Consider the following 22,784-nt stretch of genomic DNA (forward strand, 5'->3'; position numbering starts at 1 on the left):
TAAAATATGGAACCTACCCAGATGCCCCTCAGTAGATGAATGGATCAAGAAAATGTGTTATCTAAGGAAATGGAAAAACCTCCCATGCCCCTGGATTGGGAGGATTAATATAATCAAAATGGCAATATTGCCAAAGGCTATCTACAAATTCAATGCAATACCCATTAATATCCCAACACAATTTTTTAATGAAATAGAGGAAGCAATCCAGAAATTCATATAGAACAATAAAAGACCTAGAATAGCAAAAACAATCCTAAGCAGAAAGAACAGTGCTGGACGAATTACAATTCCCAACTTCAAGCTGTATTATAAAGCTATAGTAATAAAAACAGCTTGGTATTGGCACTGGAACAGGCCTGAAGAGCAATGGAACAGAATTGAAGACCCGGAAATGAACCCACAGAACTACGCCTACTTAATCTTTGATAAAGGAGCTAAAACAATAGTTTGGAAGAAAGATAGCCTCTTTAACAAATGGTGCTGGCAAAACTGGCTCAACACATGCAACAAACTAAAACTAGATCCTTATATATCACCCTGCTCCAAAATCAATTCCAAATGGATTAAAGACCTCGAAATCAAAACAGACACCCTGAAAACACTGAAGGAAGGAGTAGGAGAAATACTTGGGCTCCTTGGCGCAGGACGGAACTTCCTTAACAAAGACTCAGAAAGGCTACAAATCAAAGAAAGGTTGGACAAATGGGACTGCATCAAACTGCAGAGCTTCTGCAGGGCAAAGGACATAGCTCTCAAGATAAACAGAAAGCCCACAGACTGGGAGAAGATCTTTACCGGCCATTCAATGGACAAAGGCCTCATATCTAAAATATATGCAGAACTAAAAAAATTACCTTCTTCCAAAACAAAACCGCAAAGAACCAATAGCTCCCTCATCAAGTGGGCTAAAGACTTACAAAGAGACTTCTCTGATGAGGAAATGAGAATGGCCAAGAGACATATGAAAAAGTGCTCTACATCACTGGCCATAAAAGATATGCAAATCAAAACAACATTGAGATTCCATCTCACCCCAGTAAGAATGTCCTATATCAAGAAAACTAACAATAACAATTGTTGGAGGCGATGTGGCCAAAAGGGAACCCTACTTCATTGTTGGTGGGAATGTAAACTGGTTCAGCCACTCTGGCAAGCACTATGGAGATTCCTCAGAAGGCTAAATATAGAACTGCCCTATGACCCAGCAGCCCCACTTTTGGGTATCTATCCAAAAGACCACAAACAAAATCACAGTAATGCCACCAGCACAACAATGTTCATCGCAGTATAATCTGTCATAGCGAGAATCTGGAACCAACCCAGATGCCCCTCAGTAGACGAATGGATCAGGAAAATGTGGTACATATACACAATGGAATTTTATGCCTCTATCAGAAAGAATGACATTGTCCCATTTGTAAGGAAATGGAAGGACTTGGAAAAAATTATACTTAGTGAAGTGAGCCAGACCCAAAGAAACATGGACTCTATGGTCTCCCTTATGGGGAATAATTAGTACAGGTTTAGGCAAGTCATAGCAGAGCATCACAAGGCCCAACAGCTATACCCTTATGATCACATAAGATGACGCTAAGTGAAATGAACTCCATGTTATGGAAACAATTGTTATATCACAGTTGTAACTACTTTCAAGGTCCTATGTGTATCTGTAGCTTCTATTATTGATGATGTTCTTGTATCACCTTCCTATGGTTGTACCTACACTATCTCTGTAATCTTATCTGAGTATATTGGAAACTGTATACTGGTATTAGAAGTAGGAAATTGATAGGGAATACCAAATTTGAGAGACACAGGGTAAAAAAAGACAACTACAAAAGCAATACTTGCAAAACTGTTTGGTGTAAGTGAACTGAACACCTCAGGGGGGGAAGGGAAAGTGGGAGGAGGGATGGGGGTATGAGGGAGAAGGTAACAAACAGTACAAGAAATGTATCCAATGCCTAATGTATGAAACTGTAACCTCTCTGTACATCAGTTTGATAGTAAAAATTTGAAAAATGAAAAGAAAATGTGTTATATATACACAATGGAAGTCCATGCTTCTATCTGAAAGAATGACATTGCCCCATTCATAAGGAAATGAAAATATTTGGAAAAAATCATATTAAGTGAAGTGAGCCAGACACAAAGAAACATAGACTATTTTTTCCCCTCATTGTTAATTAGTACATAGTCCTAGCAGAAGATCACAATAGCGCAATAGCTAGTACTTGTGAATACATAAGATAATGCTAAGCAAAATGAACTTGAACTTATGGGAATAAGTGGTTTATCATGAGAGTTCCGCGCGCTTGGGCGTGCGGCGTGGAGGCGCGGAGCAGGCACGGGCGGCACGAGCGGCACGAGCACGCGGCTCGTGGGCGCGGCTAGTGGGTCCTGGGGCGTCCGAGCGGAGCCTGTGCGTTCCGCGCGCTGACCCTCGCTGGTCCAGGCCCGCCTGCTGGACGAAAACGCTGAGGTGGCGCCTGAGGAGCTGCGGTGCGGAAGGCGCGCCCCGGCGCAGCGGCCGCCCCAACGTCCTCGGAGTCTCTAGAAGCTGAAATCTACCACCATCTTTCAAAATGCAATGGAACCTACTATGGACTATTTCTCGGCTGGCCCACAGAACATACTGGGACCCACAGAAAGCTGGTCTCTTTGGACACTACCAGAATGTAAAGGGAGCATTGCTTTTGTATAGTGCCGAGTCCAAAGTGTTTGGGGTACACTACTCTCAAGAGCACTGGCTGCACCTGTCTACTGCCCAGTGCCTTGCAAAGGAACAGAAGCCATTGGATGCTCAGCCTCCGTGGCCAAGGATCCTTCACCACAAAGGATGGGAACAGGATGCTTCATCCAAGAGGGCTTTATCGTCTACGGCCACACCCCAAGGAACTCCTTCTGAAAAAAAGGAAGAGACTGATCCTTTACAAGACAAATCTATTAGCCTTTATCAGCGATTTAAGAAAACTTTTAGACAATATGGGAAAGTTTTGATTCCTGTGCATCTAGTAACTTCCGGTATTTGGTTTGGGACATTTTACTATGCAGCCATAAAAGGTGTGAATGTCATCCCTTTCCTAGAGCTCCTTGGGTTACCTGACAGTGTAGTAGACATCCTGAAAAACTCCCAGAGTGGAAATGCCCTGACGGCATACGCCATGTTTAAGATTGCAACACCTGCCCGCTACACTGTGACCTTGGGAGGAACGTCCTTTACCGTCAAGTATTTGAGAAGCCGTGGCTGTATGTCGACCCCGCCGCCTGTCAAGGAGTATTTGCAGGACAGGATGGAAGAGACCAAGGAGCTCATCACCGAGAAAATGGAAGAGACAAAGGATAGACTCACTGGGAAATTACAAGAAACCAAATAAAAAGTTTCTCTTAAGAAAAAAGTGTAACAGTGTGCCCTATTTAACAAGCTATAGAAATCCCCTGCACTTTAACCCTCTAGAGTCTTTGGACAAAGACACATTCTCATTACTTTTTTGGTTAGTTGACTAGTATATCAGTTCTCTAGGGGTTAATGAAATAAGATAACCCTTTTAAAAGTTAAATCACCAGAAAAATTGTGGGATTTTTTGTTTTGATTTTTAAGAAGAAAGCCCCGTGTAACAATTTTATGTCAGTGGTGGCAATAAGCAGTGGCTAATATCTTCACTGTCAGGTTTTTTTTCCGCCTCCCAGGTCTTCAGAATCAAATTTGCTTTATTTTTTGGGCTGTAGCCTGAGCAGACTAGGTCATCTCTTGGAATAACTGTGGCCTGAAGACAAGACAGGCTGCTAATACCAGATCTGTTTCTAAGTTATTGATGAAGATTGTGACTGTATTCAGTTCTCTGGGTGGAAGCAGCCTTGGACCGTCTGGTTGCTTAGTTCTTTCCATGACAAAGCATCTCACATAACCTATCCATTCAGATAGAGAACTTACATGAAGAAAGTTGAATAAAAATTTAACCATATGTATGTAAATACTATGTGCTGGTTACACATAAATGAAATTGAACCCTTTAAAATGATTTTTATCTAAAGCTGGTCAAAAATCACATTTTCTACAGCAAATAAGCAGCCATTGGTCCCTTTCAAGCTTGTGGTAGTGAGTGCAGAACACCAGATGATCTTGTAACTCATTTGTGTTCCCTTTAGCTAATGTCTTAGGTGAAGTGTGAAGGTTTTATAAAGTTGATTATGGTTTAATAGTGACAAGCCAGTGAAGGTCTGAAGCGCATAGAGGGAGCCAGTGCTGTCCTTGAGGAGTATGGACCTCCTTGCACACCAGCTACTTCCCGGTAGCTTTGTCTCACTGATAATGTTGATTTCAGTATGGAATCCATCTTAAAATAATGGCTGCTGCTTTTTATATTATATTGAAAGGAAATCTTGCTGAGTGTCCTACTTGATAATTGTCTGCTTGGAATGAATCAGTTGTTGTGAGATAGGCAAGTGACTATGATCATGGAGCACGTTCATGCGTGTTTCTCTAGCAGCCCTTCCTTTCCTTCAAACCCTTGGGTTGACATTGGAGGAGGAAGTGACCTCTCTTTGGTGGTTATTGTATTGGTTTGGCTGCTACAAGAGAATGGCAGAGACCTTGCTACACAGCTGTCCTGCCTGGTCCCTGGTCCTTGGCAGGACTCTCTATCAATATTGAAAGAATAGTTCCAAGGGGAAAAAGTTTTTTACATCAAATAATCACTATAGTGAAACACTTTTTAAATGCACATGACTGGCATCTTTTCTCTCTGGGGTGGTGGAGCGTTGTGATGAGAGAATCTGTGTGTCTGCTCTTTGTTGGGGTATGATTGTCTCTTGCTGCAGAGGCCTCCGCACTGCTTCACATTGAAGGCACAGTTCAAATCTAAACACAGATAACACATTTTAGCATGCTTACTCAGATACTAAGCCCTGAAATATTAATGATTTTTTAAACTAGTTGGGACTGTGTGTTTAAATCTGAATTCTTTCTTAAATCAGAATTCTTTCTCCTAAACCAATTACTTTCCTTTACCATTGCATAGGACATATTGTCTAACAGAGATGAATTGGGAGCTCTTAGATGTTACTAATACTTCTGAGACTAAGATTTACTTTTTCTCTTCTCTTGTTCAGTCCATGTGAGTTTTGTCACCAGTATCATAATTGGGTTGTGTTTACCCAGTTATAGAAAATAAGTGCTGCTTGTGTATACCTCAAAAACAGTAAAAAAAAAAAAAGGTGGTTTATCATTAATGTTGTTATTTTCAATGTACCATGTGAAATTCTGCCTTTTTCTTTTGTCTCTCTTCCCCATTGTTTTACCCCTGACTTCACTGTATCTGATTTTGGTACCCTGGGTATTGTATATACATTTTTCAGAACTAGGTAAGGGAAAGGGATCATCAAAGTGGAAAGACAAAGGTAAAAGGTGAACCAATGCAACAGCAATAGTTATAAGACGATATGCTGTAAGCCAACTGTACAACTTGCGGGGGGGGGGGGGGCGCAGATTGGAGGCAAGTGAGGATGGGATAAGGCAGGAGAAAAATTATGGAAGAGGCAACAAGTTGGATAAGAAATGTACTCACTTCCTTACATATGAAACTGTCACCCCTTTGTACTTCACTTTGACAATAAATAAATAAAATTTAAAAATAAATGCTTTGGGCAGTTTATAAAATATTAAGTTAAACACCAACAACAGGACAAACGAAAGACAAGCCTTGGTGTAAAGGGTTAACTTGGATAGATTATCTGAGAGCTGCTCTGTCATGTAGAAAGTCCATTGAGAGATAGATGTCCAGCTGTGGTTTAAAGTCAAGGCCAAAGCTGAGCCAGCCACACTTTTCCAAACCCACTGACATTTGTGAACATTCCCAGTAATCTTATTTTAATGCATTTACAACAATGATATACACCTTCCCACAGTCTTCTAAGACTTTTTACTTTTCTTACATTTTTATTCATTGTGCTAGGGCAATTAGGAGAGAATCTGAAGCTTGAGCTGAAGGTTGAAAAATGAAACAAAGTCTAATCAGGTACTGCCCAAGAATGCTACCTGTATTTAGAAATGGAATAATATACTACTAAATAATAAAATGACAGTGACATACTTCTTACACACATTCTTTTCCCTAAGTAATTCTGAATTTAATTGCCTCCCTGAGCTCCTGTGCCCGATGTCCCCAGTCTTGGGAACATACTGTGTATTCCTCTGTGAGACCTTCTCTTTCTCATTATTTATAAGTAAAAAGGAGATTCTATCTTATAAGGACCTGTTTCTTAGGTCTTTCTCATGTCTGTTTTTTCAGCTTAGGTAAAAGCTCTCAGCCATTGAGCCATTCATGTCATGTTTCTCTTACTGTGTGCATGTCTCTATCACATGAAAAAGGCTCTGTGGGGATGAAGTGGTTGGTTCCTTATTTGCTTACACTAAATATTTTAATTAAATAAAATTATCTGTTTTTAGAGAAATAGAAATAAAGTATTTTATCACTTTTTACCATAAACACTTCTCCAATGTGAATTGATAATTTGCATGGAGATTAAAAACTACTAATTTGCTCATTCTGTGTCACATATTATGTTATTATTTGGATATGATGCAGAACTTGTAAATATAACTCTCCTTTTTAGCATCAGGATGTATTTTATTAAAAAGTATTCTGTAGAACATTCATAATTATTATTAAAAAGTAAAACACAAATATATATTCATTGTGGATATACCAGCCCAACCAATTTTTATCATGGCCAATTGTGTTTCCCTCCTTATATTATTTTAAAAACTGTCTGACAAGCTTCTGACAAAAATACAAGTAAGTGTAACATTATGAGTTTCTTTTCTTATATTTGGTTTGAGGCATGGTCTCACTATATGGGGCCTGAAACTCACAGTCCTCCTTCCTCTGCCTCCTGATTACAGATCAATGCCATAGGGCTGGGAATAAGGCCTAGTGGTAAAAGTGCTCGCCTCATATACATGAAGCCCTGGGTTCGATTCCTCAGCACCACATATATAGAAAAAGCCTGAAGTGGCGTTGTGGCTCAAGTGGTAGAGTGCTAGCCTTGAGCAAAAAGAAGCCAGGGACAGTGCTCAAGCCCTGAGTCCAAGCCCCAGGACTGGCAAAAAACAAACAAACAAACCAAACAGGTCAATGCCATAACACCTGGCCTTCTGTAATATGTTAACTAGGTTCAGAATGAAGATCTCTGAAGGTAAATGTCTTCTAATATATCTAATTTGATATGCGACTGTAACTAAAATCTATTTTACTGATAACATGATGTTGAATAAGAACAATAGGAAGACAAATGTTTTTAATTGTTATTTTGTTATTTGGATTAAGTAGGGAACTATGATATCAAAGGGTGGGGGATGCATGTGGTTGTGTATGATTGTGATTGATTAGAGATGTTACTGCCATGTAGATGTGATTGCTAGGGAGATGAATGAAGATTGAAAGCATGAATATGTTTATATAAAGAAATAATGGGTATTAAAAACCATACTTGGCATGGTTATTTATTTAACCAATTTATATTTCAACAGAGTTAGTTTTATATGGGCCATTTTAAACGTATTTCTTGTTCTTCACTGCCAGATGATTTTATATCATAGCATGAATTTGGGCAGTTTTTTATATGTAAGACTAAGATAAACACAAAAAGTTGGTATAAACAAGAACAAAAATAAAATCAAGGCAGAAACAATGTAGAAGCACATGAACTAAGAAGATTCTGTAGACTTCCACCCAGGAAAAATCATACCACACCTATGATTCAAGGAATGACCAGGATCTGAGTCAGAGTGATGGTCCTGGGACAGAATTACTAGAGTCAAGAGTAATTAAAGATGGAATCAAATATTATTCTCATGTTTTTCTATAAAAAATGTGTTTTGTGTAACAATGGAATTTATTTTTTCTCTGCTAGTATCACAAAATATGAAGTAGTGAATTTAACAAGACACATTGAATCAAAGGTGGCCTCATAATAAATATGGTTGTACACAAACAACTGCAATATAGCTTTAAGGTCCAAGTTGATGTAATCAGTTCGTTGGAAACACATGACCCTCTGGTGTCAGAAAATGAGTAGACTCACAAGAGATATAGATTTCATCAAAGCTCTTTACTTCTGTACAAAAGGGTATCCTACCATCACTCTCCCAAGAGCTAGACAGGTCCAGTGGGCAGGCTAGTCTGCTCAATTTTTAATGTTAAACCTAGGGGTACCTTCTCTTCTCCTTGTTGTTAAGGAGTCAGGCTCTCATTTTTTTCCTTTTACAATGGGAGATGGGGTAATACAAAGAAGTTGAAAGCATTTGAACCTAGTAAAAGGCTCCTATTGGGGGCAGGGCTGTTCTTTTGGGGACAGAGATACACATTTTTCTCATCATGGATGGCTGGGAACTGGACTGGGACTGGTTTGGCTGAGAGTTACAGTTGAAGAAAGTAGGAAAAGTGAGTGAAAAGTTCCCACTCAAAGTGTGTGTGTGTGTGTGTGTGTGTGTGTGTGTGTGTGTGTGTGTGTGTGTATTCTTTATCTTCATTGGTTCAATGGCAATGCCTCATGCCCTTGCCATGGCTGGCTGGCTGCTTATAAAAAACAGAGATGATGATATGATGATACTTACAAGTAAAAACAAGGAGCAAATAATTTTAGGAAATATCAGTAGAAGGAAATACCAGTTACAGATGGAGCCTTTTTAATTTGACAGAAAAGTTTACTTTTTCTCACATGGAATCTCCACAAGTATCAAATTGATACTTGCAAGTATCAAATTGAAGTGATCTGATGCAGAAAGAACAAAAATAAGTACCAGAATTTGAGAAACAAACTCATAGGGAAGAGGATGAAGAAAAAACAACAACATTGTAGAAACGATGAAAGCTCTTAGATTAGAGGATGAAACAAAACATAATTAGAATTTCAAAATGAAACTTAAAGTAGAACAACTGGCATATTAACTGATCAGATAGAATGGAAGTCAGTCAAGCTCATTTGATCAACTGATAGAGATGGTTTCTGAATTTTATGAACTGTGTTTCAGCAAATCCAAAGCACAGAAGATCAATTTAGGCTATTGAGAAAGATAAAAATGATTAATAATGAAAAATTTGAAATGTTCTGGAAACAAAAGCAGCAGTGATGTCAGAGAAGCACCCTGAAGATCACATACAGACATTGGGGCCATTTAACTGTGTAGACTCATTCAGGATCTGACAGCAGGAAGTCTGGGGAACATTAAGGGAAAATGGATTGTGATTGCATTATTAATGTTCAAAGTCTAAGAGTTTCCAATCAGAGATAGTTAAATGGTAAAGAAGCATATCAACAAAAGAAGTGAATGATAAATATCCCCAGGAATATCAGAAAAAAGATACTAATGTTGGTATCACCGAGTGCTTTAGTCATGAAGTTTTTTTTTTTTTTTTTTTTTTTTTGTTGTTGTTTTTTTACTGCTCAGAGAGGAACATATGTCTTTTGCATTTTCAGGTTGATATCCAGGAGAGATTCTGAAAATTTAGGTTTTCATGCAGCCTCACATTCCTACTCATCCCCACCCACAGCTTTCTATCATGGCAGCAAGAAAATGAAAGGTAATGGTTATTCCCAAGATCAGTTCTTTTAGTGGATTTTTCCTGTTGGGTTTCTCAGGACAGCCTCTGCTAGAGGTGATACTCTTCATTATCGTTGTGATTTTCTACTTGTTCACCATTTTTGGTAATGTGGCTATCGTTCTTTTGGTTCTTCTGGATTCTCAGCTTCATACCCCAATGTATCTCTTCCTTCAGAAGACTAAAGGATAACCATAATTTTCTAGCCTGTATTCTTTTCTAATGCGGAAATGGTCATTTCATGACCATGTAAAACTGATAAAAAAGCAATAAAAATTAATAATCATGCAACTATCAGGGTTTTCCTTACTCTGCATTGCTATTTCAACCATAAATGTTCAGAAGATAATTCTCAAGTTCACTATGTTCCATGGGCATTTCCTCCTATTGTCTTTCAAATTATTTTATTATCCTTTCTACTTTCACTTAAAAGAGTGTCATTTGCTTATACAAGCCTGAAAGAACATATATTAATTAACTGAACAGATCAAATTAATAATGATCCTAGTTTAGCAAGGTGCATGGATGGCAATATTACAAGAAACAAAATTCTTTACATGGTAGCAATTGGCAGTTAAAGGTATAACTTGTTCAATTAGTTATACTATGATTTAGAACTGGGTGGTAATTCTCCTTGTAATATTAATCTAGACTAGTGAAAATGTATTTAGTAGTGGTAGTGATGGGTTTTAGTCTTTAAAAAGTTTATTTTTTCACCAAATATACTATTAGAGGTAGGTTTAAGTAATAATTAGAATTCTTAGTAGATAACGAAATTTCCCTGACTTTGTTTTCTGAGATAAAAAAACATAAATTGTTATTGAATTCTACCAAATGCTCCTGTTTTCTTTGCATAAGCCTTGAAAAGTTTGTAGAATTTTCTTTTCTTTTGACATTTTTCTGATAAATTCTGTTTTTATGCTTACACGATACATTGACTCAGTTTTGCAAACTGGGCTGTGGCCTATTATAGATTTTAAGGATGTAACTGGATTCGAGGAATGTTTCATTTATGTATTTTCAGCTATTCATAATTCTTATTAACTTGTACTTTTCTAGAAAGATAATCCTGGTGATGACAAATGATGAATACAACAGCACAAAATTACAGCCTGCAAGAGACAATTTCTTATTTGAGAGTGCCTTTTGATATTGTTAGAATTGCTTGCCACTTGTCTTGATAACCTTGACATGTAATTATATATTGTACAGTTTTGAATCTTATATGTGTTGTATTTTTTTTTGCTTGGAGCTTAATCTATTTTTTTATTAATTAAACTTTTTCTTTATTGTCAAAGTATGGTACAGAGGGGTTACGGATTCATATGAAAGGCAGTGGTGTTGTATTTTTTTTTTTTTTCTGGTGCTGATACTGGGGCTTGAACACATGGCCAGAGCACTGTCCCTTAGCATTTTCTTTTTGCTCAAATCTGGCACTCTACCACTTGAGCCACACCTCCACTCTGGATTTTTTGGGTTAATTGTAGATAAGAGTCTCCATGGACTTTTCTGATCTGGCTTTGAACTGCAGTCTTAAGATCTCAATCTCTTGTGTAGCTAGCATTACAGGCATGAACATCCACTAGTGCCTGGCATAGAGATGCATATTCTTTTCTTGGATTTTTCTCAATCTTATGTATATAAGATTTATACATGTTGTGGATAATTTAATTCATCCACATTATTTTTTAGATAGTTATCTATTTAATTAATTGACTGTGCTTCAACTTTTGACAGATAAATGATGGTTTTGATTTTTCAGTTTTTTGAACAATGCTCCTAAATTTTTTTTTGCATGGGTCATTGTGTGCATGTCTAAAGTTTCCTTAGGGATTGTAAAAGTAGAAATGCTAAATGATAGTATGTACAGATTCTCAACATTACTGGAAAAATCCAAGTGATTCCTAAATTGTCATTATGAAGTTCTAATAACAGCGTGTCAGAGGTTTCATTATTCCACACCCATGTCTGTACTGCATGCTGTCAGCCCTTTAAATTTTGGTAAGCTCTATATGTATAGAACTTACGATGGTATCATGTACTAATTTTATATTCCCTTAAGCACCTTTATTTATGGTCATGTTACAAAATATATATCCAATTGTTCATCCCATTTTTCCTACTGGATATTTTTGTTGATTTCTAAGATATTTTTATAACTTATAAATATGAATTTATTGTTATTAATATTTCTACAAATATCTTTTCTACTTAACTAGCTCCTTGTTAACCTATTTTATTTTTTCTATAACAATGGAATTTCTATTTTCTTACTATATTTTTTGTCAGATTTCTGTTTTTTTTCTGTAGCTATGTATAGTTTTTATAGCCTATTTAGAAGCAGTACAATACTATAATAAACCCTAATATTCTCCCCAAATTCCTTATAATTTTCCTCTCAAATTTTAACACACTTGGAAATTTCATGTACAATATTGAGAAGGGGGTAAATTTCCTTTTGTATTATAGCAAAAATTATTTAAAGCATAACATTTACATTTTAGTTACATTTATGTGTGCATTTCAGGTCATTAAATTCAATGTCAGTATTATGCAGCCATCTATCCATTCTATCCTTTTACCCCAAACAGCAATTCTTTAGTAATTTTATTTAGTTTAGTGTTTCAGTTTTACTGGAACTATCTATTTAGAAGCTGCCTTTCCTTAACAGCTGTGAACTGTGATTTGGTTGGATATACTGGACATATATGAACATGCTTTTGTTGCTTTCTTCTGTCTGTTGTTCTGTTGTTTGTAACTTACCATGTAATCTCAATTGTTATTTTATGAGGTTTTGAAAGTGATAGAATAGTTTCACTAACTTTTTTTCTCTTCATCTAAAGAATTTGTAGAAAAAGGTGTTTCCCATCCTATCAAATTTCAAATAAACTTTCAAATTAGCTTGTCATCTATCACTGAAGTTTGTTTTCAGTTTGATTACTATCTCATTAAATTTACAGATTACTTTCAAATTTTGGTAATTCTCCCTCTTACTTTTTTCTTCTTTGATTAATGTCTTCAGTGCCTCCTAACCCCCTTTTTTTGTACCAGAAATGAGGCTTGAAGTCAGAGTCTGGGTGTGGTCCCTGAGCTGCTTTTGCTCAAGGCTAATGCACTTAAACAGGTACTGTTTGAGCCTTAGTACCCATTTATAGCTTTTTCTGATTGGTTTATTGGGGGTAAGAGTTTCCCAGACTTTCCTTCCTGGGCTGGCATCAAACCTTGATCCTCATTTTCTGCCTCTTGAGTAGATAGGATTTCAGGTGTGAGCTACCAGTGCCTGGCCTTCAATATCTTTTATAGTCAAATTTATTTAACTAATACACAAAGCATATAAATTGTGAGTATTAATGGGATATCATGTGATGTGTTAATATAAGTATACATAGTGTGATGCTGCAATCAGATTAATCATATCTATCTTCTCAAATACTTATCATTCCCTTATGGAATTTTTTTCCACAGTCTTTCTATCTCTTTGAAATGTACAGAATGTTATTGCTTCTGTGGTCACTCTAGTGAAAAACAACATATCAGAACATTTTGCTTCTATCTAAATGCAATTTATTAGCCATTGATAAATCTTTCCCATCCATTCTCCCATCTCTCAATTTTCACAAGCCTCTCAACTTCTATGAGATCAACTTTCTATCAACAATGCAGATAGATAAAATAAATTTATGTTCTTCATCTGATTTACCTGCAGTTCTGTGTTATGTCTCCACAAAGCTCTATGTAAAAAACAAGTGAGACTGGTAGAGTGTTGCGCTTTAAACTGCTGGGCTTTGCTCTATCCCTCCCACCCTCGTGGGAAGGGGTCCTGGGCTTATCTATCTCCTCTGCTGGGTATCCATACTCACTCTCTCACATCCCCCCACCCCCAGTAAGGATCAGACACCAGAGAGGGGAGCTGGATTAGCCTCGGGCCGAGTGTGGTCGCGAGGCCTCCATACTCGCCAGCCCAAGGAAAACACGAGTGTGTGAAGTCTCAGAGATCATCTCTGGGATGGTTCTGATTTATTCAAATGAGAAGCCACAAAGATATACCCCAAAGGTAGGCACAGGGAAGGGACAACAGATTGGCCACGAGAACTGTCCATCAAGTGATGTCAGGGGACCTCCCTTGTGGGCGGAGGCCCAGCCCCCCAAGGATGGGCCCCTGGGGTACCCCCTCCACCATTGCACACATGCTCGCCCCAGGAACAGGGGCTTCTCTTCTTGTTAAAGGCAGAAAGGGGAGGGACAGGCCAAGTTCAGCTGTGGCCTCTTAAAGGCACAGCTGACCCCAACAGTAGAGTACTTGCTTTGCATGTATGAAGTCCTGGGTTTAGTTCTCAGCAAAACAGCAACAACAACAAACCAGCCAAACCAAAGCAATCATATTATTGAACTTCTATTTCCCATGACCCTACTCAAGATCCACAGCTTCCTGTGGCCTGGCAGACTCCGGGACACCATAGCACCATTCTTCCTTTTGTGGAAAGTCAAGTCCCAAGTTTTTAGTAAACTAAGTCAAAATAGCAATCACATTTGTACTTTATTTCAAGTTCTTATTAAAATTATTTTCATGGAAGGGAGGTAACAGAAGATGTATATTTCTGTGTGTGATAGAGAGAGAGAGAGGGAATTAAAACACAATATGTAATTATGAGGTCATAGTGAAGCTCACTGTTCTATAAAATTGTTATCATTAATAACAATAATTCAAATGAGGAAAGTGGGGCATTTTTTACAAAAAAACTACTTCCTATGGGATGAGAACAAATCTTATACTCTGCTCTGCCAACCAGGACTGTAGCCTCCTATCATGCTTTTATGCATTCACAATGACACAGCCTTACAAACCACTTACCAACGCCTTATATATTTTTCCTTTCTATGATTCTCGTCTATTTCCTTTCCTTTTTCTTTTAGTTTATTTATCTCTCCTTTTCATTTTGTTGATTGATTTCCACTTCTCTTTGAAAACTCACCAAGCATTCCTCTTTCAAATAGTTCTCCTTGTCTTTCAACTTCTGTATTAAATCCTTGTTCTTTCCTTTTGTTGGGTAACATAGTAACATGATACTGTGTTAGTTTTGTATACTAGCATTTATCTTCAACTACCATATGACTTCTTGAATATATGTTCATTTCTACGTCTCCATCTTTCAGCATTGTGGCTTGAAGAAAATAAATACTCAAGAAATGACTATGGAACAAGTTAAGCATCATAATGGCTGGCTAAATATTATTCACTTAATATTGGATTTCACTCAATATGTGTTTATTGCCATAGAGAAGTTAAAGAGATTAGTAAGAGGATTCTTGCCTTCAATAGGTACATTATATTAAAATTTAGGAATTTATGTAAGAGTATTTAGAAGGTGAAGAATTTTCGATGGAGATAGTTTAAGTATGGATTAGAAAATAATTTTCTCATTTAACAATGTTTATTGCATGCTGTCATGTGTCAGATATTCAGATAAATTCTGAAGATATAATTTTCAGCTTTCACCAAAATGCTCACAGCCTATGGTTATTGGCAGAAAATAAAAAAATACATACTTAAAATACTTTTAGATACTAGGAAATAAACTAGAGAGTAGGTTAAAAATATGTATTCCAGATTGGCAGTTTGAATGAGATTTGAATAAGGACCAAAGTGCAAAACAATTTGACTACAAGAATAATATTCTACATAAGGGAAGAATAAAAAACAATGCCTTACTTATTGAAAGAAATATGAAATGTGGTAAACTGAAGTATAGAAAATTTAAAATAAGCACTTGCATGAGCGGGAGCCCAGTGAGCCCATGAGAGGAGCCGCTGCCACCGTGGAGCCGGCATTCGCTATGGAGCCGGAGGAGGAGGGGGAGAGCCTTGGAGGACATCAACACGAACAAGGAACAAGTTGAAATCATCACAGAAGGAGAAAGTTCGTCAGTTTATGATCTTCACACAATCTAGTGAAAAAACAGCAGGGTTGTCTTTCTCAAAATGACTGGAAGTTAGATGTTGCAACAGATAATTTTTTCCAAAATCTTGAACTTTATATACGAGAAAGCGTAAAAGGATCACTGGACAGGAAGAAGTTATAAGAACTATACAACAGATACAAAGATCCTCAAGATGAAAATAAAATTGGAATAGATGGTATACAGCAGTTCTATGATGACCTGGCACTTGATCTAGCCAGCAATAGTGTGTTGATCATTGCATGGAAGTTCAGAGCAGTAACACAGTGTGAGTTCTCCAAACAGGAGTTTCTGGATGGTATGACAGAACTAGGATGTGACAGCATAGAAAAACTAAAGGCCCAGATACCCAAGATGGAACAAGAATTGAAAGAACCAGGATGGTTTAAGGACTTTTCCAAGTTTACTTTTAATTTTGCAAAGAATCCAGGTCAGAAAGGATTAGATCTAGAAATGGCCATTGCATACTGGAACTTAGTGCTTAGTGGAAGATTTAAATTCTTAGACTTATGGAATAAATTTTTGTTGGAACATCATAAAAGGTCAATACCAAAAGATACTTGGAATCTTCTTTTAGACTTCAGTACAATGATTGCCGATAACATGTATAATTATGATGAAGAAGGAGCATGGCCTGTTCTTATTGATGATTTTGTGGAATTTTCATGCCCTCAAATTGCTGGGACAAAAAGTACAACAGTGTATCACTAAAGGAACCTTCTAGAATGTACATAGTCTGTACAATAAATACAATGGAAAATTGCACAGTTAATTTCTGCTTGCTGGACTGAAGATCAATCATCATAATTCAAACTGAGGGTTGAGACAAATCTTTAAGGATACATCTTGGACCATATCATACTTCATTCTCCTAATGGTGGTTTGGGCTAGTCTTCTAGTCTGGGCCATCTAAACATTTATAATTCTAACATTTTGTATTTCATCTTATATCTGTGGACCATCCTGGTTTGTTCTCCCATAAGTCTTAGAAGCTTTATGGTTATTATTTTGAGGCTTCCATTCTTGCATAAAGCACAATGCTGTCTTCATCAGAAAACAGTTTGGCATAAGAATTAAACTTAATGAACATTACAAACAATTTATAAAACTTCTTAAATATATGCTTTGGGCTAGTTGCAAAAACTATGCTGATAGCACTTCCAATGAGAGTGATATATTTAAGTGTACTGAACCTGGAATGGTGTTTTTGTTTGGGCGGATTTAATTTTTTTTCTGGCGAATCACATGTATCATTGACATGAGTAGATTATCTGATGAAAGAAATGTTAAAATAACCAACATGAAATTTTTTTTAGGATAATTGGTGCCTACCCAAAGGATGTATTGTGTTTTAGACTCTTGATTCCAAAAAGTTTCCACAGAACTAGTCTGTACTTACCTTACCCAGGTGGTCCCACAGGGAGCTTTTATTGAGAAACCATCTGCATAATATAGATCCCACTCTGGTCTACATTATGCACTATGTAATTGGATTTCATTATGCTTTTGAAATACTTATATGCCTAGCAGATAAGTTAAACTATTTAATTTGTTTTGAATGTTTTGGATTGCTACACAATACACTATTCTAAATTTAGGCATGAGGTTTTTTTTTTTTCCTTCTTTTTTGGTCATCACACTATGGAACACAAATAAAATTCTCTTAATTTATAAGAAGATAGTAGGAATTAAATTTTGGAAATGGTTGTGATGAGCCATGAAGTTCAATCTTTATAATATAGGTACTGCTCTTTCAGACAAGTAGTCCACTTTTGATGACTTTTTATTTTGTTGAAATTGCTTTAACTGCTAAATCACTGTGGTTGCCAAATATCTAAAAACTTCAAGAGCAAAGATTTTCAACCAACCATATACTTTATGCAGAATACCAATCTGGGTTTTATTTTTGTAAATTATTTGGGCTATTTTTTTCCCTCTCAAATTAGTTCAGTTTTCACATTAAAGCAGTAAACTACCTTGTATTTTAAAAAAAAGAAAATTTAAAATAAAAAGCAAGTGTGGAAAGAAGTGGAACTGTGAGAGGTTTAAAATAAAAAGAGCAGCCAGGAAAAGTGGAAAAATAGAGCTGAAGAAATGAAGTGGGGAAAATCATGGTAAGTATTGTAGTTAATGATAGGACCTTCAGAGTTTGTTACAATTTAAGGAGTAATCATGTTGTAAATAAGTGTACATGGAAGGCTGGAGAGATGGCTAGATGGATGAGTAGACAGAAGATTGTCAATATTCATGTTCAGTGAGGTCTTCTGTGTTTTCCAGAGTTGTTTTGGAAATTTTCTAGGCTAAAGAAGAATATTCATGTGGTAGAAATGATGACTTTAGGGATTATAGAACATTTCTGTCTTTGGCCTTCTTGTATTTAATAAGTACATCCTGGTGGGGCATGATATCCCAGGGGAGTAATTGTGAGCACTTGCTGGAGTATGAAAACATACAATTAAACCCACAGCTTCCTAATGCAGTGCGATTATGCTCTGGACACTGAGAGAGGAAGAGTTTCTTCAATAGTGTGTTATTATTTTCCATAGTTCTACAAAATTTAAACAATAATTGGAAGAGATAAAGCTATCTCCTATAATTATTCTCATTGAATTAATACTTGTCAAAAGGAATTGTCCATGTTTTCAGGGCTAGACAAAGTAAGAGGCTGGATTTGAATGCTACTCTGTCACGAAAAACTTTGCTTCAGAGAAATCTTTCTAAGGTACTTGCACCAGTTTCATTCTCCAGCCATAAATAGAGTTGTAACACATTTGAATTTAGCATGTGTTTACCATGCTCTGGAGAGAGCAGGGAGGAGGAGGGGATGGGGGAAATTGATCAAAGTTTACTAAATTCAAGTTAAATGAAAGCAAGAAGTTCTCTTGTGATAATAAAAACAATAATTAAATATATGTTAAAAAAACCTAAAAGAAAATATTTTGAGTTTTCTTTTCTTAAATTTAATTTTATTGTTAAGGTGATGTACAGAGGGGTTACAGTTACATACATAATGTAATGAGTACATTTATTGCCAAACTTGTTACCTCCTCCCTCATTTTTCCCACCTTCCCTCCTCCCCATTCCTCCTCCTCCCAAGTTATACAGTTAGTTTACAACATATTGTCTTGTAAATATTGCTGTTGCATTGGTTTTTCCCTTTGATCCTAAAGAAATGATAAAAGTTGGAGGAGACAGACCTTTTTATTTTGATGCAAGAATGCATATGTGCACTAAAGTACCATATTTTACCCATCAATGTGTACAACTTTTATGGTTTATAAATTCATTAAAATAAATCTAATTTAATTATACAAAACTTAAAAAGTTTTGGATTTCGATTTCCTTTTTACAGAGGTAGAAATGGAAACATATGGCATCAAAATTGTGAGCTGGAAGAATTATGATGAGGTTACTTTGTATGTCAACATGGGGAGAGAAAAGGTAATAGGTAACACATTTCTGAAAGAGAAACATTTGTGTGCTATAAAAACTTGGCTACTGAAATGCTTCAAACTGTGCAGGTGCCTTGGGAAACTGATGAAAATATTAGGCACTGTTCAGTTTTGTGAGTTCAGAATACTTAATATTTAATTGTATATTTAAGTGTTAGATCAGATAGTAGCAAAGATGCCTTTTCCCCAGACAGTGCTTAAATGTGCATTATAATAAAAGTAAAGTTTTATAACTCAACCTTTCACCACCAAACTTTCCTCTTCATCTTTTAATTTTACTTTTGAATAAAGTAGCATTAATCACCAAAAGACAAAACTTCAGAGATCTCTAATACACACTCACAGCTAACAATTTCATATCCTGAAGCTAGAGAAACAATTACATATACAGGTAAATATTAACAGATTTTAACCAGATCATCCTAGTAGTCTTTCTTCCCTACATAACACTGACGTGACTTTTAGCTAGACGGTCTCACTGTGCACAGCTCATAGTAAGTAAGCACACACTTAGCTGGGTCCAACCTGTTGATGACAGGAGTGCTCTCTGCCTTGCTTTCTATATCCCCACCTGACCTCTGGTCTGCACTTGGGCCAGAAAAGACCATCAGGAATTAAACACTAAACATGAGCTTTCTTGAGTGCTATAACTAGGAGGATATCCACAGGTTCAGAAGCTGTAAAGTTGTATCATAGCTTTTTACCTCTTATGCCTTAGCATCAATGCCAGTCCATAATACCTGTCAGACCACCACCTGTCATTGACCATGCTCATGGTTTCATGTTTAATTAACTTCACCGGTTTCCCTTCTCTCAATGAAATACATTTAGATGGATGTATCCTAAATATGAGTTGATACAGAAGCAATGTTTCCTACGTAAGGTTATGAAATATGAACAAATGTTTAAATGAGGGCTTTCAATGTACTGGAACAGTTATGGTTTTGAAGCTATAAATAAGATAACGTTTTATAGTTTAGGGATGGCTGAGACCAATGAATAACATGCTGATGACATGCCTTAGAAGGGGAAGCAGTGGTGTCCTAAGAGCTACATGTATGCTTATTTCTAATATTTCTCCTTGAATGCAGAAGATCTGCACAGATGAGGAGCTCTTGAATGTAAGCACATAAACTTAAATACTGACTCTGTCACAAAAGTCTCCTTGGAAGGTATGATAGCTAAGTTCTCAGTCTCAGTTTTCTCATCTGCTATGAAAGAAATAGACTCATAGTGGACAGAATTAAATAAGTCTCTGCAAGCAATATCCTCAGAGCAAAGCTTGGCACTTGATGAGTTTGCTGTAAAAGCCCTCTGTGACTTCATCATGGTCACTGCAAGCCGGTTGCTCTATTGTTGAGTTGATGTGCAGCTACTCCATAATATTTACAGCAAATATGATTTCAATTCCTCCCGGTGATATAACAGAGATGCAGAGAAACTTATGACAAGATCCTCACTTTTCTATGGGGATAACTACTTCCAAAGATTCAAAGCTTAAGTGAAGGGGATCAGTGACCATCCTGAGGACAGAGTCTTTACCTACTCATATATCTCTTGACTCTTTGGATGGTGACACATAGTCCTGGCATTTTTTCAGGATAAATGCAGCATAGAGAACTGGCCAACAAGGTGATTTCTTTCTTCTTTTTTTTTGGGGGGGGGGAGGGTCAGTCATGGGGCTTGAACTCTGAGACTGAGCACTGTCCCTGAGCTCTTCAGTTCAAGGCTAGCACTCTACCACTTGAGCTACAATGCCACTTCTGGACTTTCCTTCCTGAACTGGCTTTGAACCATGATCCTCAGATCTCAGCCTCCTGAGTAGCTAGGGTTACAGGTGTGAGGCACCAGTGTCCAGCAGCCAACAAGGTTTTTGATGCTGAAAATCACATCATCTTATTTTGTATTCTTGATATCTATAAGGCACAGAACAGAAAATTCATTCAGTAAATATTGATGATAGGTAAATAGGAAATAATGGCACAATATGTATTGCATTAGAAAGTTGCAAATGCTAGGCATGGTGGCACATATCTTTTCATTGTAGCACTCAGGAGATTGAGGCAGGAGCCAGCCTGGTCTACATTGTGACACTTTTTCTTCAAAAATAAAATAAAAAATTTACATAGGCAATAACAAACAAAACAAAACCCAGAAAAAACACTTGTTTCAGTGTGCTTATAATTAAATGGGCAGTATGTGAAAACTAATATATCTGAACATAATATAAACAAATAATGTACTAAGTGGAAACAATTTTATCATTTTTGAATCATGTGCAAACATATTTCATCTATTTTTAAAGACATATTTAAACATCTGTCCATATGCATAGTAGTGAGGTATCCATACCTGTTTTCTGAAGTGATACTGTACTTTGAGAGAATCTTTGATATATGTGTTATGAACAGTATTCTACATTTCATTTTGTTGTGGGTACACATCCAGTAGGTGAAATACTACTGTTTTCACCATGGCTTGTAGGTGGCTCTCTCAGGACCATCTTCTTACCTTTTCCTCAGTCATCTCCCTGCACCGTTGCTATGGTCACACCACATATCTTCAGTTAAGTAACTGCTCAGTAAACATGTGCAAGTAACATTTTTTGAGAATATGCTAGGCATTAATTGAATAAAGATAAATAAGACATTGTGTTCACCATGCTTTGATGGTAATGCATAAATAAATATCTCAGAAAGAGAATGGAAATTGGGCTTTTAAAAAAGATGCCCTTGTTATTTGAATAAAGTCTCAATAGATGTATTAAAAGGTCCAGGTGGATGTGGTGAATGGATACTATGGAAAGCACTTTGGGTGGTAAGAATCGGCAATGGATAAGATAATATGAGGTTGGAATATGGGTGGTGGTTTTGTGCTGTTGGAAAGAATAGGTTTAGAAGCAGGTGGCATAGGCTTACTAGTGAAGTTTAGCTAGTGTCACTGAGGTGCTTATAAATCATATGAAAGTCTTCCGGCTTCAAGCTCTAATACATACTCACATACATTAAATATAGTTTACTCACATGCCTGCATCTTCACCAGAGGACTGGCAGGCTCTATCATGTCCCTCTCTCCACAATCCCGGCAGTCTGAAAACCTGTCCTTATCCTTTTGTTACCAACCTGCCAGGCAAAGCTCAGTGGCATCCAGTGTTGACTGCAACAATACAACAAGTAACAACAATAACATTTTGACGAGGTCTATGTTAGTCAAGAAATGTCTACTGACAATTATGATCCTTGAGAAATTAATTCAAATTTATTTTGCATGAACTTATGACAAAGCCAGTATATATAGTAGTTACTCCCAAAATTTGGTTGCTTGTTTGCTCTGTGACCCCTCATGACATGTTTCTTTAATTTTTTAAGCAATTGTTTTATTTGATGTTGAATTTTTAATTTATTTTTATTTTATTGTTGAGTAGTTGTACAAAGAAGTTACAATAAGTCAGGTTTTGAGCACAAGGCTTCTTCATTAATGTCACTTCTTCCGTCATTTTCCCCAAGATTCCCCTTCCCATCCCTACTCAAATATTTAAGTATTCTCTTGAACTGGCCTGCTTTCTTTCTTGACTCTGTGAGTGCAACATGATCACTCCCTTGGCTCATTCTGAATCTTTCCTGTGCAGATCGCTCACCCTCTGTGAATATCCACACCACACAGATATTATCATGTGTATTTTGACATGTCATCATGCATAGACCTACCTTACATGTGCATTTGGGGCATTCTAGGAATGTACTATATTTTTGTATTTCTTAGAGTTCCTC

General features: G+C 36.8%; 1 protein-coding gene and 1 pseudogene across 1 annotated transcript; both read left to right on the plus strand.

The window, feature by feature from the left end:
- Nucleotides 1-2,473: 2,473 nt before the first annotated feature.
- LOC125359272 (protein FAM210A-like) lies at nt 2,474-3,603 on the plus strand. The gene has a single exon (XM_048356922.1). The coding sequence runs from the start codon at nt 2,589-2,591 to the stop codon at nt 3,378-3,380; it is 792 nt and encodes a 263-aa protein (XP_048212879.1). The 5' UTR covers nt 2,474-2,588; the 3' UTR covers nt 3,381-3,603.
- An 11,895-nt stretch (nt 3,604-15,498) lies between these two features.
- On the plus strand, nt 15,499-16,325 carry LOC125359561 (annotated as a pseudogene).
- Nucleotides 16,326-22,784: the final 6,459 nt, after the last annotated feature.

Source organism: Perognathus longimembris, chromosome 11, assembly GCF_023159225.1.
Source record: "Perognathus longimembris pacificus isolate PPM17 chromosome 11, ASM2315922v1, whole genome shotgun sequence".
Classification (NCBI taxonomy): Eukaryota; Metazoa; Chordata; class Mammalia; order Rodentia; family Heteromyidae; genus Perognathus; species Perognathus longimembris.

Bases quoted from the DNA above. Each gene is read 5' to 3' on its own strand.
- LOC125359272 (XM_048356922.1), top strand. From the start codon at position 2,589: ATGCAATGGAACCTACTATGGACTATTTCTCGGCTGGCCCACAGAACA.